The sequence below is a fragment of the Strix uralensis genome, chromosome 5 (genome assembly GCF_047716275.1).
Source record: "Strix uralensis isolate ZFMK-TIS-50842 chromosome 5, bStrUra1, whole genome shotgun sequence".
Classification (NCBI taxonomy): Eukaryota; Metazoa; Chordata; class Aves; order Strigiformes; family Strigidae; genus Strix; species Strix uralensis.
In genome coordinates this window covers 59,285,731-59,299,555 of record NC_133976.1, presented here as the reverse complement: position 1 = coordinate 59,299,555, position 13,825 = coordinate 59,285,731, and the positions used below count along the sequence as shown (strand labels likewise).

Below are 13,825 nucleotides of genomic sequence, written 5' to 3'. Positions count from 1 at the left end.
TGCAGAGCTGAAGGCGTGTTTTATTGCAGATAATTTTATTCATGAACAGAGTGATTTCTATCTGCTTTACATTGATCTCACACACATTGCATTTTTCTATTTTTTGAGGTTAAATATTGATAGTCTGGGGAGGTCTTCCACTATATGAACTGATCAAAAAGTTTCTGTAGTGAGATGTCAGTGCTCAAGTTGTAGTGGGCACTTCTGCTTGGTCAGGTGAGCAGATGAACATAATGCATTCAGGATACTGCAGCACAATTAGGCATAAGTTTGTGTGTTATCCCCCCCGCCCCCCCCTCCAAAAAAAAAAAAAAAAAAAAAAAGGAAAGAAGGGTTTAAGCAAATAGATCACCTCACTTTCTGGCAAAAGAAAATAGAGGTAGTGTTGGAACTAATTTGTGTTTTAAATGATACAAAGATGTGTGGGTAACAATTGTAGGCGTCTATTTCCCTCCACTCAGAAACCCCCTCAGAAGAACTGCACTCAATTTGAATTTCCAACATCTCTTCACACTCTTCCACCCTGATAGTCTGATAGTGTCCTTAGTTTATCTACTCTTTTTTTCTGGTCTCACCTGGATATGCTGACTCCAGCCACTGCTCCTTACAGCATCACAGCTTGTTGTTCTTATCTCCCCACACTACTCCTAGGCTTATCATTCTGGATTCTCGCTATTGTCTTATCAAATCCCAGAGTCAACCTTGTCATGCAAGCTTTAATGCATCCTGTCTTGTTCTAAGGCAGGCCCTACATCTTGAACCTAAACTGATGGCTACCACAGACCTTACTCATCACGGCTCTGAATTCCACAAACTGACCTCGGTCCCAAGATCTTCGCCCTGAAAACCTCTGTTCAGTTATTTATTCTTACCACCTGCCCTCCCACCTGCAGTGTCATCCAGCTCTACCCTGTATCCTCATTTTCCCTCAATGGCTCATGCAAAAATTATTTTTCCTCCCACTTTATTTCCATACATCATTCTACAAGCCAGGAAAAGTCTTACGTCTTTCCACCCCTAATTCCCCACCTCCCATTCTGCCTCAGCAAATCCTTTGGGCTCTTCAAGAAGGAATATAAACCCCACTCTTTCCTACATATTCCTATTCCCCTACTGCTCCTGCATTTCACCTGTTTGGGACACAGCAGCTGATCAGTTCTGCCTATATACCTATTCTGCCCACAGTCCTTAACTCAAAGTCCTCATAAGGTTTATTTTTCCAGTACTTGTGCAAAAAGATTACAGGCTCCACATTTCTCCAATTGATGCATATCTGGCTGGAGGGAAACTCATCAAACTGACCCCATCCCTGACCCCAGCTTGACATGTAGGGTCTGTCATATTTCCCTTTTAAACATTGCCAGATTTGGATTTGATCTCAGAGACCAGGAAAGAGAGCAATTCTAGGCTTCTCTTGACAAACAGCTCTAGGGGAGGAAATATGTGAAGCTGTGACAGAAGAATGAGGGAAAGACCCCCAAGGAGTGAAAAAAAACCAACCAAACAAAACTCCAAGTCAGAATGAGAACAGCCAGTGTCTGTGAAAGTTACACTGCAGCAAGCTCTGAAGAGCCAAGATGAGGCTGCCAGGACTCAGCTGGGGGTCTCCTGCCAAGAAATTACACTCTAGACTGAGCAACATCCCCATCTCTCAGGTGACTTCAACAGGGAGTCACAAAAGCTAGAGAGCCCTGAAAAGACTCGATATTGAGTAGCTCTTTTCTTTCTCCCTCTGCCAAGCATTGTTGTTCCGGGTCAACAGAGCCAAGGGCAAAGAAGACATTGTTCTCAAGGCAAGATGACAGCAGGAGGAGGAAATAGGATGCGAGAAGCTGAGATGATGTGCCCTTAGGCTAAGAGAGACGTTTGCAGGGGACAACATGCTCCTGCTCAGACTCCACCTCTGCTGCAAAAGGTCGTAGAAGTCCCTTAGCCCCAGCTTCCGTGAAGTACCATCTGCAAGACAGAAAAATTACTTGCTAAGAACAAGCAGAGGTGGATATTCTCCATCAAGAAGTGGATATGAGATAGGAAAAGAAGGACTGAGAACGCATGGGGAGAGAGGGGTCCCATCACGCAGGTGTCAAGAACAGGAATGTCTTCCTGCTACTAGCAGACAATCTGCCATCATACTGCTGGCTTTATACAGGCAGATGAGACAAGAACTGCAAGCAGTTGCCACCTGAACATCATAGATACAGTAATTATTAAAAGCAGAGCACAGTCTTGAGCAGGGTATGGATACCCATGAATCTGTGTAAGCACCGGTAGAAAGCAGTTGCTGCATACAGAACAGAAATGCAGTGTTTTTCCTGCTGTCAGCACCTGCGTCAGGATCCTGGTTTCTCTTGAGATACAGCTCTTAATTGGGATAGATTGTACATTTTCTGCTGTAGCCCAGCCCAGCTCCCAGTTTAATTGCTAGTTTATGACTTAGCCTGTTTTGTGCTTTCCACGCTACTTCTTTCCCCATTTAATCTAATAGAATTATAGAAAGTATTGCTGGGAGGACCTCAGGAGGCCACACAGTTTATCCTTCTGCCCCAAGGCAGTATTTCATTTTCAACAACATCATGTGTCTTTTGCTATCAGGTCAGATCGGTCCAAGATGTATAGTGCGTAAAGAAATGAAGCTTACCCAGGGGAGTCAATTGGCATAAAAGACTAAATCCAGGCCTTTAAGTCACTGAAGTTATATCAGAAATAACCCTGGTCCAAATCGTGTCATTTATCAGATCAGTTTTCTGAAAGATGTCCTTTCTTAAGTCTTAAGTCTCTAAAATGAACAAATCTCTAGAAGAAACTGTTCTGACAGCACCATTTCAGTATATTTAATGCTTTATTATGAACAGCAGTGACCATTCCAGTGTTAAGATTGAACAGATCTTATCACAATATGATCAGCTTTGAAACTCCTATTAACTCCCACAATAAAATCTGATCTTTCTGCATTTCACTCCACAGTAGAATGTCTGGCAAGACAAAACAAAACCATTAAAACACCTTTAATATGACAACTTTACACAAATGAATTTCCAGTAAAATTTTGAAATGTCAGTCAGCTTCTTAAGGTTCTTTTTTCCAAGACAATTTGACTAAAAATTCCACTCTTGTTTTCTTTCGTCTATTAATCTCTCTAAGAAGAAATGTCTTGCAGCCTTGGGAATAGATAATGCAGAAATTAGAAGGATAAAAAAAAAAATCAGCTGGTGATGTATCAAGCTAAGTAAAGCAGGGCACAAGTATAACAGGGATTCTGTGCAGCAGAACCATGAGGACCAAAGGAAAGGTAAGGAGGGTCTCCAAGGAAGAAAGAATGTCTTTGTCTAATCAAACAAGCGAGCAGGAAAAAGAAAGACTATGGATCTCTTAAAAATGGTTAAAGGCCTGTTTGTTTCCTCCCCCTTCTTTTGAAATTTCAGTTTTGGTTGAGCTGGGTCTCTTCTGGGTTGTAAACACCCATGCTGAGCACCTGCAGCATTGCACAGCTGGACAAAGTACAGGAACTGTAAGAAGCTCCTGGTCAAGCTTCCTGGTCAGCAGACAGGCTTTCTGCCTTCCTCCCATTGTTCTCCACAGCATTTGTAATTCAGAGTGATGCTAAGGCTATAGGCAGCAAACATGCATCCTCACCCTACACGTGTGACTGCAACAGTTAACTGAACACAGTAAGAGAAACTTAATAATGTCTTCAGACTCTTACTCATCCTGCTTGTCCAGCTCACCTACTCACTACCCTAAACTCCTTCACACAGACACAAAACTATTTTTCACAGCCTTCCCATATCTGGCTCCCATGTTCTCTACCCACTCTTCACTACTAGCCACTACAACCAACGTCACAAATAAGCTAGGAAAATAGCAACAAGCATCACCTGCATCATGCTGGTATTATATAGCACATTAGCCAGGAAGGACAATATATTATGCTTTTAAAATGCACTCGGAAGGACAGAGATGGTTATTGTCAAACATACCATTTTGAAGGACATTAAATTGTGTCTACATTAGTGCTTGAAATAGTCCCGTAAAAAGCAAGTTGGGCAACATGCTTTAGACACAATCTCTTTTCTAATTCTAGGCATGGCCTGTGGAAAGAGGGAAAGGGGCAGTGGGTGAATCCCTACTGCTAGCTAATTAGATCATACATTTCCTCTCTCAGGCAATATATCTTTCCCTGCATGGGATGCATTTTTCTTCACTAACCTCTCAAAAGCAACTTCCCTATAAATCACAAATCACCACTGCAAGCATTCCCTTAATGAGATCCTCTAGCTTTTACATCCATTTAATAAAACAGCATTCACCAATCTTCATCTTACTGGTATGTTTAGACTGTTTATTTGAAGTTATGGGAGGTCCTTCTGGTGCAGAGAGATTGAACTCCCTGGTTAAAGATTGCATAGGATTCATTTTATCACCCATTCCCAAGGTGTTCATGCCCCCCTATATACCACATCACAGGTGGCATACACACCTGGCATGCTATTTTCAGTATGAAAAAATATCTGTCTTGTGTTGTAATCACATCATCAATAGAACCAGGGGAAATGAGCTACCAAATCAAAACAAACCTTCGTTAGTTCTTTAACTAGACCAGCACAGCATCCAAAATAACTTTATTCATAATAGTCAGAGGTACTGAGCACCTGCAGGCAAGACTCTACTCAGCTGATGTAAATCAACAGAAACTCTCCAGGATTAACAAGACAACCCATGTAAGATGCAAATGCCAGTAATGCTAATCCAATTCAAAAAAGAGTAAGCCTTCTAGTTACTCTAAGCCCATGGAGGAGTCCTCCTTTCTTTGGAGGAAGCAAGAGCTTTCTCAGCTGGTTCTGTCACTTTTTGAGGTGGCTTCCAGCAAAAGAACCTATTCATTTTCTTTTCTTGCGGGCTGAGCTCCTACTTAACCTCTTTAGCTGGTATTCATGCTCCCTAGCTAATTCCCAGCATCAACACACAGTCGCCAGTGAAATGAGCCCAGTTACTTCTCCAGATTCTTTAAGTGCTTCATAAACTCTGCTACAACATCTGCAGCCATATTTCTTATGTTCAATCCAATGTACTTTTCCCAGCACTGGGCATAAAAATGGTTATAAAATGCACATACAGAAGTCTTGAAACACAGATTCCTGAAAAGCCTGCCTGAAAAAATCACTCAGTGCTTACTCTCCACAAAATTCAGCTTCCCTTGCCCAGGGGAGGCTAACATAATCTGAGAGAAGAGAAAGGTTACAGTTTTGAACTTCTCAGTGTTAGGCTCAGTTACAAGGCAGTACCTTACCACAGATACTTGCACTTACCACGTTAGCAAATAGACTCTTACACACGCAACATCAGTACTCCACACAAAAGAGCAGTTCTCTCTAGGCTTTTAACCTTTCTGATACAAAACTTCTAGCCAGACATGGCTGAGTCAGAGTAACTTAGCCAGGCTGTCTTTCATTTCCTTAGTCCTGTTTCCACTAGCAACATCAGAATCAGGGTCTTTAATCCGAAATTCAAGGACAAGCAGGGAAAGTTTAACAACAAAGAGGACTCTGATTCTAGTAAGGGATTGAGAACTGAACCTAATAAGAACATGCTATTGCCAAGTTCAGCTGACAAAAAGAAAAATGACACAAAACCACATAAGATGACAAAGACATGAAGAAGAAAAGATGATCTGTCTTAAACTCTGGACTCGTCTTCAGAATAAAAGAGGTATTCCTGCTATCTGACCCCATTTTGCAGATAAGCCAGTTTGGATGTGCCTGCAGGAAGTCCTGCTCGCTTCAAGAGAGGTAGCTTCTTGAGAAATCTTGTGACCTGGGACCAGCAGAGGGCACTGCGTTACCAACGACAGCGATACAGACGCAACACAGTTCCTATCAGGCAGTGAAAGCGAGCCACGTTGAAGAAAAGAACCAGATTCTAGAAGTCAGAAACACATATTAGTCATCAGCATATCAGTCCTACAACTGATAAGGGTAACACTGTTAAAACAGGCCTCAAACTCTGGGCACTCCTGGAAACACACCTAAATCCAGCTTGGTCCTCACACATCTGTCTCCATGTGTTGATTTTAGGGCACAGGCCTCCTACTGAAAATGCTTTTCAAGCTGCAGGGCCAAATCAGTCCTGCCCTGCAACATATGTATCAAGGTTGGGTTGCTTATGTTGAAAAACATCCTGTCAGTTTCCTCTCTCCTTCTCCAAACCTCTATATCCTCGCTTGTAGCAGCAGGAAGTCTGTTCAGACAAGAGACAAGACAGTATCAAGCAGAGCTGGCAATTTCCATTCTGCCCTCGCCTTTTACTCCCTGCCTCCTCCAACCTAGCAGACTTGCAGTGAGCAGAGAACCAAGTTAGAGGACATGAAAGGAATGCTGAGGCAGCAACTTTGGAAAAGTGTCTTTCCACTTGCTTATTTCTAGTTTATTTTGAATTACCAGAAGATGACCATGAAGAAGCAAATAGCTCATCTTTTTTCTTCTCTCTGTATTCCATCCTGCAGGATTCTGGGCACTAGAAGTAGCTCAGAGGAGAAATAAGTCATGCCAGTCATGGCCCTCAAGCTAGTGAGTGAAAAGTTTCCACTTTCTCTTTGTACAGTTGGTGGAATGACTTTGCCAGGATGTGGAAAGGGGCCTCAAAATTTTTCATCTCCTTCTGTAAAGAAATAAGAAAGTTGTGAATGAGACGGAATAAGCATTTGACTATTTCTGCCCTAACTACTTCACAGAAGACATTAAAACTGAGGGTGAGTTAGATGACAAACAAGTGGAAAAGAGAGCCCCCAATTATCTTTCTTGACCTGAAAGGGAAGATAAGTTTACAAACATCCACTTCCACAGATGGTAAAAGGAGCAGATACTCACCACTGACATCTCACAGTATTCCAGGCCATGTTTCTCAGCCCACTCCTGTGCTTGTTTCTGCTCCACAACTCGACGACCAATCAGGTCTGTTTTATTCCCCACTAAGACACCTACAGAAAAAAACATGAAACAAAGGAAAAACAACAAACCAGAAATGCTGACTTGTTAGCAATAAATACTAGAACATTTGTAGCTGAAAAAGTTGGAGGTGTGGAGAACAGTCTCCAACTACCTAGAAAAGGCTCCACAAAGGAAACATACTGATGCTTTATCTGCTTTGTGATAAAAGCAAATGAGTTGGAGGAAGCCATGCCTGTCTCTGGCTTAAAATAAATGCTCTATGCCACATCTCAGCAGGAACAACTGCTGTCGTACAAGAGGGGAGCAGATAACAAGAATCTTACCCATTTCTTACCTGGGATGTGCACTCCAACTGCTTGAGCCCTCAGCTTCTCCAACCACTTGGCACAGTTGTTGAAAGATTGCTCATTAGTGACATCATACACAAGGCACAGGACGTTGGGTTGTTCCCACTGCACAGCAAGAAAGGAACATTGTCAGCTCTAATGAAACTGATGTGGTCAACAGCCAGTCTGTAAACACGGCAAACACAGATGCTAAGACAAAAATAAAAAGCCTAACATACAGGAATCCTATGCCCTGGCTGAGGTTTCACATTTCAGCTGAGCTGACTAAATGGATAGCTGGCACTGGGAGAGGTGGTCTTGCTCTCTTTCCCTATTCCTGTCTGCACGGTCCTGCTCCTTTACTTGTATTGGCTCTGGCACTCATCTGATCCCTGGGGAAGCTGATTCTTCATGCTGAATCAGCACAAAATTAATCCTAGAGAAAAAAGTAGAAAGGTTTTCTTCCAGTTTGAGAAGCTGAGCCAGCTTCTAGAGGGGTCCCTTGCAAACCAGACCTAGTGCAAGGGCAAAAGTGGAATTGCCTCTTGTAGAGCAATGAACTTAGGTTTACTTAGCCATCTTATGAAACCTCACATCAGTTAACTGATCCTACATCTCAAAATAAGTTAACACAATGCAGAACTGTACAGGTAAGGACACAAATGTGTGAAGGAAAAAAAATCAAGGGCAATGTTATGCTCAAGGACAAGAATGAGTCCTGTTCGATCAAACACATCACTATAACACAAAAAATCCCCACTGTTGGAGTAGCAGCAAAATAGATGTTTTTCTAAGAAATAAAAATAACTTTAACCAACAGCACACAGCAATTCTCATTTAAACTTCCCTATTTCTTTTGTAAGAAAACTGAATGACTACCTGCATTACTTCCTCTGGAAAGTATTTCTTCTAACACTTTTATAAGTTTTAGAGAGGTAGAACAGGATGCATTGGCAACTAAGGTAATTGCTCCCATTTACACTAAAGACAAAGTTTGCTACATCTGCCAGACTGGGAAGTTCAGATCTTCAAAGCAAAAGCACTTCTTTGGAAGGACTGTTACATAAGACTTACCAGTTTCTCCAGCATTTCAGAAAATAGATCTTTTCCTGCAGAGTCAAAAATGAAGAATTCCTGAAAATGGAAGCAGAAAGAAGGCTCTTGCTAGGAAAAATGCAGTGTAGGGAAAGGTTTTGAAAGTAAATACTGGAACTTGTAACTTATGTATTTTGTTCAGTACAGCAGTGTCGTGTCCCTGAGGAACAAGTTCCCCCACTGAGAATACTCCAGTTCAGATAGTATGAAAAAGAAATAGCTATTTTTTATGTATAACCAACAAAAGGATTACCTCCAAGGCCCCAAGTCTGTTTTCCATCCCTACTGGAAACAGAATATGTGGAGAGGGACAGTAACCTGCACTATTTATACAAAATTATACACGTGGCCCACATTCCACTCCTGAGAGTATAGGGCATTAAGGAAAAATAGCAGGCAAGTTCCGGCTTCTGTAGTTCTAAGAAACATGAACTAAACCTGAGTGCCCTAAAGGACTGAACAGAATCCTAACAAAGCTGGCAACAGCTTTGGTTTAAGATGTCATGTTGGATACAAGTATGCAAAACTTATATTTTTGAAGATTAAACTAACCCTGGAGTATCAGCAATTGTACACGATCGGCCTCATTTCCTTAATGCAACTTAATGGCCTTATGAACATGCGGAGTGATCTTCCACCAGAATGACACTGAAGTGAGGTTTGAGCTCTGGATGCCTCTCTCCGACCCAATTTATGTCACAGAAAAACTCACCACACTATCACTTGTCTCTGGAACTGATACAGCCTTCACCAACAGTTCTATGCCCGTTGTCTGTCAAGAAATATCAGAAAAACAAGGATCAGAAGAGTTTTTAAGAGCCTGTCTGACTGCATACCACCATACATTGGATCAAGGCAATTCTTGTGAATCATTACAATCCCATCAAATGTAGATTGCTGGAAACTCCTCTTAGCTCTAGTAACATACTCCCACCTACATGTCAAAGTCAAGCAGATTTGCTCTGATGGGGGAAAAAGACAGAGAAGAACCAATGTCCAGAGATTTGCTTATATACAGCTGAACTGCAGGGCTACCTTCACTATCACACTGCTGCCCTAAAGCACGCCTTAGAACGTTTTGCACCAGCCATGTGATCAGCTAACATATGGAACTGAGGTTATTTGTGCCTCTTCCACCTTTTATCTCATTCTGCTTCATAGCTTGTTTGTTCTATTTCTATCCTTAACTTCTGGTTTCCATCTTTATTTCAATGAATAAACATATTTTAGGGTTTTTTTCTCCACACTCATATTTTCCTTTTTTTACTTTACTTATATTTACTTTTATTTTTATCCTGCTTCTGATTAGTCATCACCATTGATTCTCACACTGAAAGGCTGCAAACTGTATCCTCTTCATCTGGGAACAGTTTCTGTAGATTATAATTATCTTGGGGCTACGCAGCACATCTTCATGTTTGCATAGTGATAAGCGCACTGTCCACATGCACATTTAATAGTTGGAATTAAAAGCTTTCTCCTTTAGCAATGCCTTTTCACAGAGCACTCCCTAAAGGGGGAAGCTCCCTAACACTGCAAAAGCTTGTGAAAACATTGGTTCAGTAGGAAAATTACAAAATGAATGAAATTACTCTGCAATAAGTTTCAAAACCAGCACCCACATAAAGACTTACAGAGCATTAAATGGTTTCTCTTCATAATCTAGGGTGTAAGAGAAAGAAAATCCTATGAGACCCCACCTTGAATGCCTCAACTTAAAATCACATTGTTTATTTTGTTCTAGACTGTCTTAGTTTTCTCATGCAACTTATCAAAATGTTGGATAGCAGTTTGAGCCTGTTGTACGCTTACCAGTGTGTAGTTCTTCTGAAAATGAGCCCCATCATTGCGGAACATCTGGGCTAAAGCACTCTTCCCCACAGTTGGATCTCCTGAAAAAACGAAAATGTAAAAGATTTTTGTTTCATCTTAGAGATTCCTATTTTCCCTCAGTTCTGTTACTATCCTATGTCATAAGAGCTTGGATGGTGTAACTTGGAATACAGACAAGATAACTGTCCCAAGAAGCACAAAACAATCTAAAAGGTAATATCCACATGAGGAAATGAATATTGCCATTATGCATACTGGTGCTGACATCCGATTTCTGCTTTAGTAAAGGCCCCCCGGATCAGGGTGGAACTGCTGTTTGTTCTAAAATTCATGTCTACCCTATAGCCTTTACCTAAGAACTAAAATGTCCCAGCTATGTTATCATGTAGAGAAAAACACAGTGTGATAAGGGAGCCTGGGCTGCACAGAAGAGGGCTATTTCCTCTCCTCAGATTACCCACTTCCCCAGATTCAAATCCTTGTTATATACTGAGTTTAGGGAAGAGACAGGTCATTTATATACTACAAAGCTGCTTAAGCTGGTAACATTCCTCGATGAACTCTTCTTGCTGACCCTGCTAAGAGAGCAACTCTTGCTGACTCAATGCTGCTGGTGGCTCATTAGTTGCATCCTGGACATAACAGAAGCAAATGTCACTTGGCTGGAGAGAAAGAGCCTGCTGATTCATCCCTATATGGAAGGAAAACCAAGAGGCTTTAGCTTTTGCTCTTCTAGAGCCAAGGCTTTCTGGTATGGCTTGCACAACACTTTGGGCAAACCTGGCAGCTGTCTGCTATGGCCTGCTGTTACAGTACTCCATAAGATCCAAAGCAATGGCAGAGAACTGCAGAATTCGCATATGCCCATATTACTTCATGAAAATTATCATAATCCTTGAAAAAGAAAGACTTAACTTCATGTTCCTAAAGGGCTTATCCTCTCTTCACATACTGTCTCGCTAGCCTGGATAGTTCAAAGGACAGGAACCAGGAATGAAATACCTCAGTGGTTCCAGCTTTACCCTTAAAGGAACACTCAGGACAGCCAAGACTGGAATAAAAGTCTTTTACATTATGTTGTTAATAAATAAACCCAGAAAGGGGTATGTTTTGACATTACTACAGCTTCCTAGATGGTGTTTTGAAGGAAATTGATAAAGCTATCTGCTCACATAATATTATATAGGAGGAAGGGTGTTTTGGATAGTGACAATTGCTCCTAGATACTTTAACTGAATGCAGTTCTTGTTAAAACATTTTTAGCATGCTTGCTTACTTTGAGCTGAGTTGGGCTCATAATATTTAGACAGGAAAATCTGGTAAGTCAGCATGTTTGTTCCCTGATCAGTTCAAGCTTGTGCTGAAGACAACACTCTGTTCTGAGTGGAAGCTATTCTGTACTTCAATAGACAATTAGATCTGCCTTTGTAAAATGAGATAGAGAAGCATACATTGCTCCAACTGCACAGGCATCATCCAGTGCAAATTCTTAACTAATGTGTTGCCTTTCTTCAATTTGACAGCCCCAGTTGTTCCTTCCCTCTTATTCTTCTTTGACATCCTCTTAGCCCGTTACATCACTAGAGTTTCTCAAAATAAGTTTTCTTGCCCTTTTCATTTAGTTTGGTCTCATCTGCCAGCACTGCATCCCACAGTATTTATTCCATCCGTATTTCTGTTATTCTGCCAGAATCTGCAGTGTGTCTCTAAAATGTCTGCTACTGCCAACTGTCTTTCTACAATGGAAACCTTTTCATAGTGACTCCATAGTAAGCTCAAACAACAATATCTTTTACTGCATGTCTGTAAATTACCCTTAAGATAACACAGGAATCGCTTTCTATTGTCAAATTCATAGTCTCTCCTTCGCTAATAAGAGCTCTTTTCCCTGTTGTTCTCTTTGACCTTAGTGCAGCTCCCAATACTGTGAACCACTCTATTCTTCATAACCATTTCCTTAGGTACACAAGAGTTCCTTGTTCCATCTCTGGTTTTGCTTCTACCTATGTAATTGCATTTTCTCATTCCCTTTACGTTATCGTGGTTACTCATCTCTTACATCTCTTTCACTATATTGGTCTCTTCTGCAAGACAGAAGTTACTTTGCCTGGTCTGCTTCATTAATTTATTATTTTTAATAATACATGGATATTATTGTAGTATTTAGGAGAATGATATATGGGACAGGACCTTCCTGTTTTTTGTGCTGTGAACAGAATTGAAAAGGCAGCTCCAGACCCAATTAGGATTAAAGCACATAACTAGGTCATCCAAAGAAAACCTATATGAATTAAAAATGGTCATGGAATTGGCCTTTGGTAACACTGAACAACAAAACTTGAATGACTATGTATTGGGATCTGAAAACTTCCAAATTGGAAATGATGTGCAAGTTTCAAATCTAGAAGACAGGCAAGATACTCATGCTGTCCACAGTAACGATCAACAGAGGCACAAGGGAGATTAATTCTTTTGCATTTGACAAAGATCACACCTGGCTTTGTGCGAGTTGATGGTTAGCTGCTTCTGAGGTTTAAAAAAAAGGCAAATATTTTATTTTGAATGAAAGAAAAAAAGTTTGGAGCAAAGAGTTAAACCTGGGTGTTGTCTGCACACAAAAGTTTTATGGATTTGTGCTTCTGGCTGAGGCTGCACAAAGCTTCAATGTACAGCACAGGAAAAATGTTTTCTTCCTGCAGTGTTCACTGTCAGCTGTACTTACTTTTAGCACCTCCATAATCCATCCTGACTAAATAGACTGGTGTCTTCACTTTTTTCAGGTTAACCTCCAATTTGCTTGGGGAAAAAGATGCCTCTGAAGTGCACATGCTTTGTCCTGTTCTTTGCTAAGGCTCTACCTTTCCATCACACTCTCACAATCATCACAATTTCTGACATGAATTTTTCCTCCAGCACAAAGGGGCCTCCTGTATGAGGCAGGACTTGGCTAGCTACCTTGCTCCCTTGACACTTTCCCCATTCTCAACCCACGTTTCCACACTGTAGAAATCAATCCTTCCTTCCTTCCTTCCTTCCTTCCTTCCTTCCTTCCTTCCTTCCTTCCTTCCTTCCTTCCTTCCTTCCTTCCTTCCTTCCTTCCTTCCTTCCTTCCTTCCTTCCTTCCTTCCTTCCTTCCTTCCTTCCTTCCTTCCTGTCCTGTCCTGTCCTTGCATTTCAGCTGGTCCGGCTATGCTTCACACCCTCCCTGAACACAGCTCTTGATTCTCTGCGTGGTGTGGGAGGGACAGGACACGGGGTAGATGAGGTCCCCACCTCTCTCCTGTCGCCTCTCTCCCCACCTCTTCTCCATCTGGGCGACCCCTCGACAAGGGTCTGAGGGCAGCCAGGCCACCACCCGCTCGGGGCTCCCCCCTCGTGAGGGGGCCCGGGCGTCCCAGCGCCGCCCCGCTGCGGGTCTCGCTCCACCCTACGGGGCCGCTCCAGGCCCCGACAGCCAGCGGGGTGGATGGCACCGGACGGGCCGGACTCACCTGCCAGGACGCACGTGGCAGCGAGCTTCACCATGGCCGCAGCCCGGGAAGGCGGTGGCGGGCCGGGAGGGCAGCGGCTGCCGCCACCGCGCTCTGCCGCGGCCCTAGCAACACAGCGGCCCTAGCAACCGAGCGC

General features: G+C 42.3%; 1 protein-coding gene across 5 annotated transcripts; it reads right to left on the bottom strand.

The window, feature by feature from the left end:
• IFT27 (intraflagellar transport 27) lies at positions 1-13,825 on the bottom strand. 5 transcript variants are annotated; one of them, XR_012629262.1, is made up of 8 exons: positions 13,690-13,825; positions 10,178-10,257; positions 9,078-9,137; positions 8,345-8,404; positions 7,279-7,396; positions 6,864-6,973; positions 6,435-6,654; positions 1-1,956 (listed from the first exon to the last, which is right to left on the bottom strand). XR_012629262.1 is itself a non-coding variant. In XM_074871265.1 (7 exons), exons 1-7 carry the CDS (start codon positions 13,721-13,723, stop codon positions 6,556-6,558), a joined length of 561 nt encoding a protein of 186 aa, XP_074727366.1. In that variant the 5' UTR covers positions 13,724-13,825; the 3' UTR covers positions 2,821-6,555. The 5 variants fall into 5 exon arrangements, 2 of the variants coding, with proteins under 2 accessions (XP_074727366.1, XP_074727367.1); XR_012629260.1 differs by lacking the exon at positions 1-1,956 and adding an exon at positions 2,821-5,916 and having other exon boundaries at positions 6,023-6,654; XR_012629261.1 differs by lacking the exon at positions 1-1,956 and adding an exon at positions 2,821-6,234.

Excerpts from the sequence above, each read along its gene's own strand:
- IFT27 (XM_074871265.1), bottom strand. The coding sequence starts at position 13,723 with ATGGTGAAGCTCGCTGCCACGTGCGTCCTGGCAG. Across the intron at positions 9,138-10,177 it reads TTCAGAAGAACTACACACTG|ACAACGGGCATAGAACTGTT; the intron begins GTAAGCGTACAA and ends ATTTCTTGACAG. Across the intron at positions 6,974-7,278 it reads AGTTGGAGTGCACATCCCAG|GTGTCTTAGTGGGGAATAAA; the intron begins GTAAGAAATGGG and ends TTTTTTCTGTAG.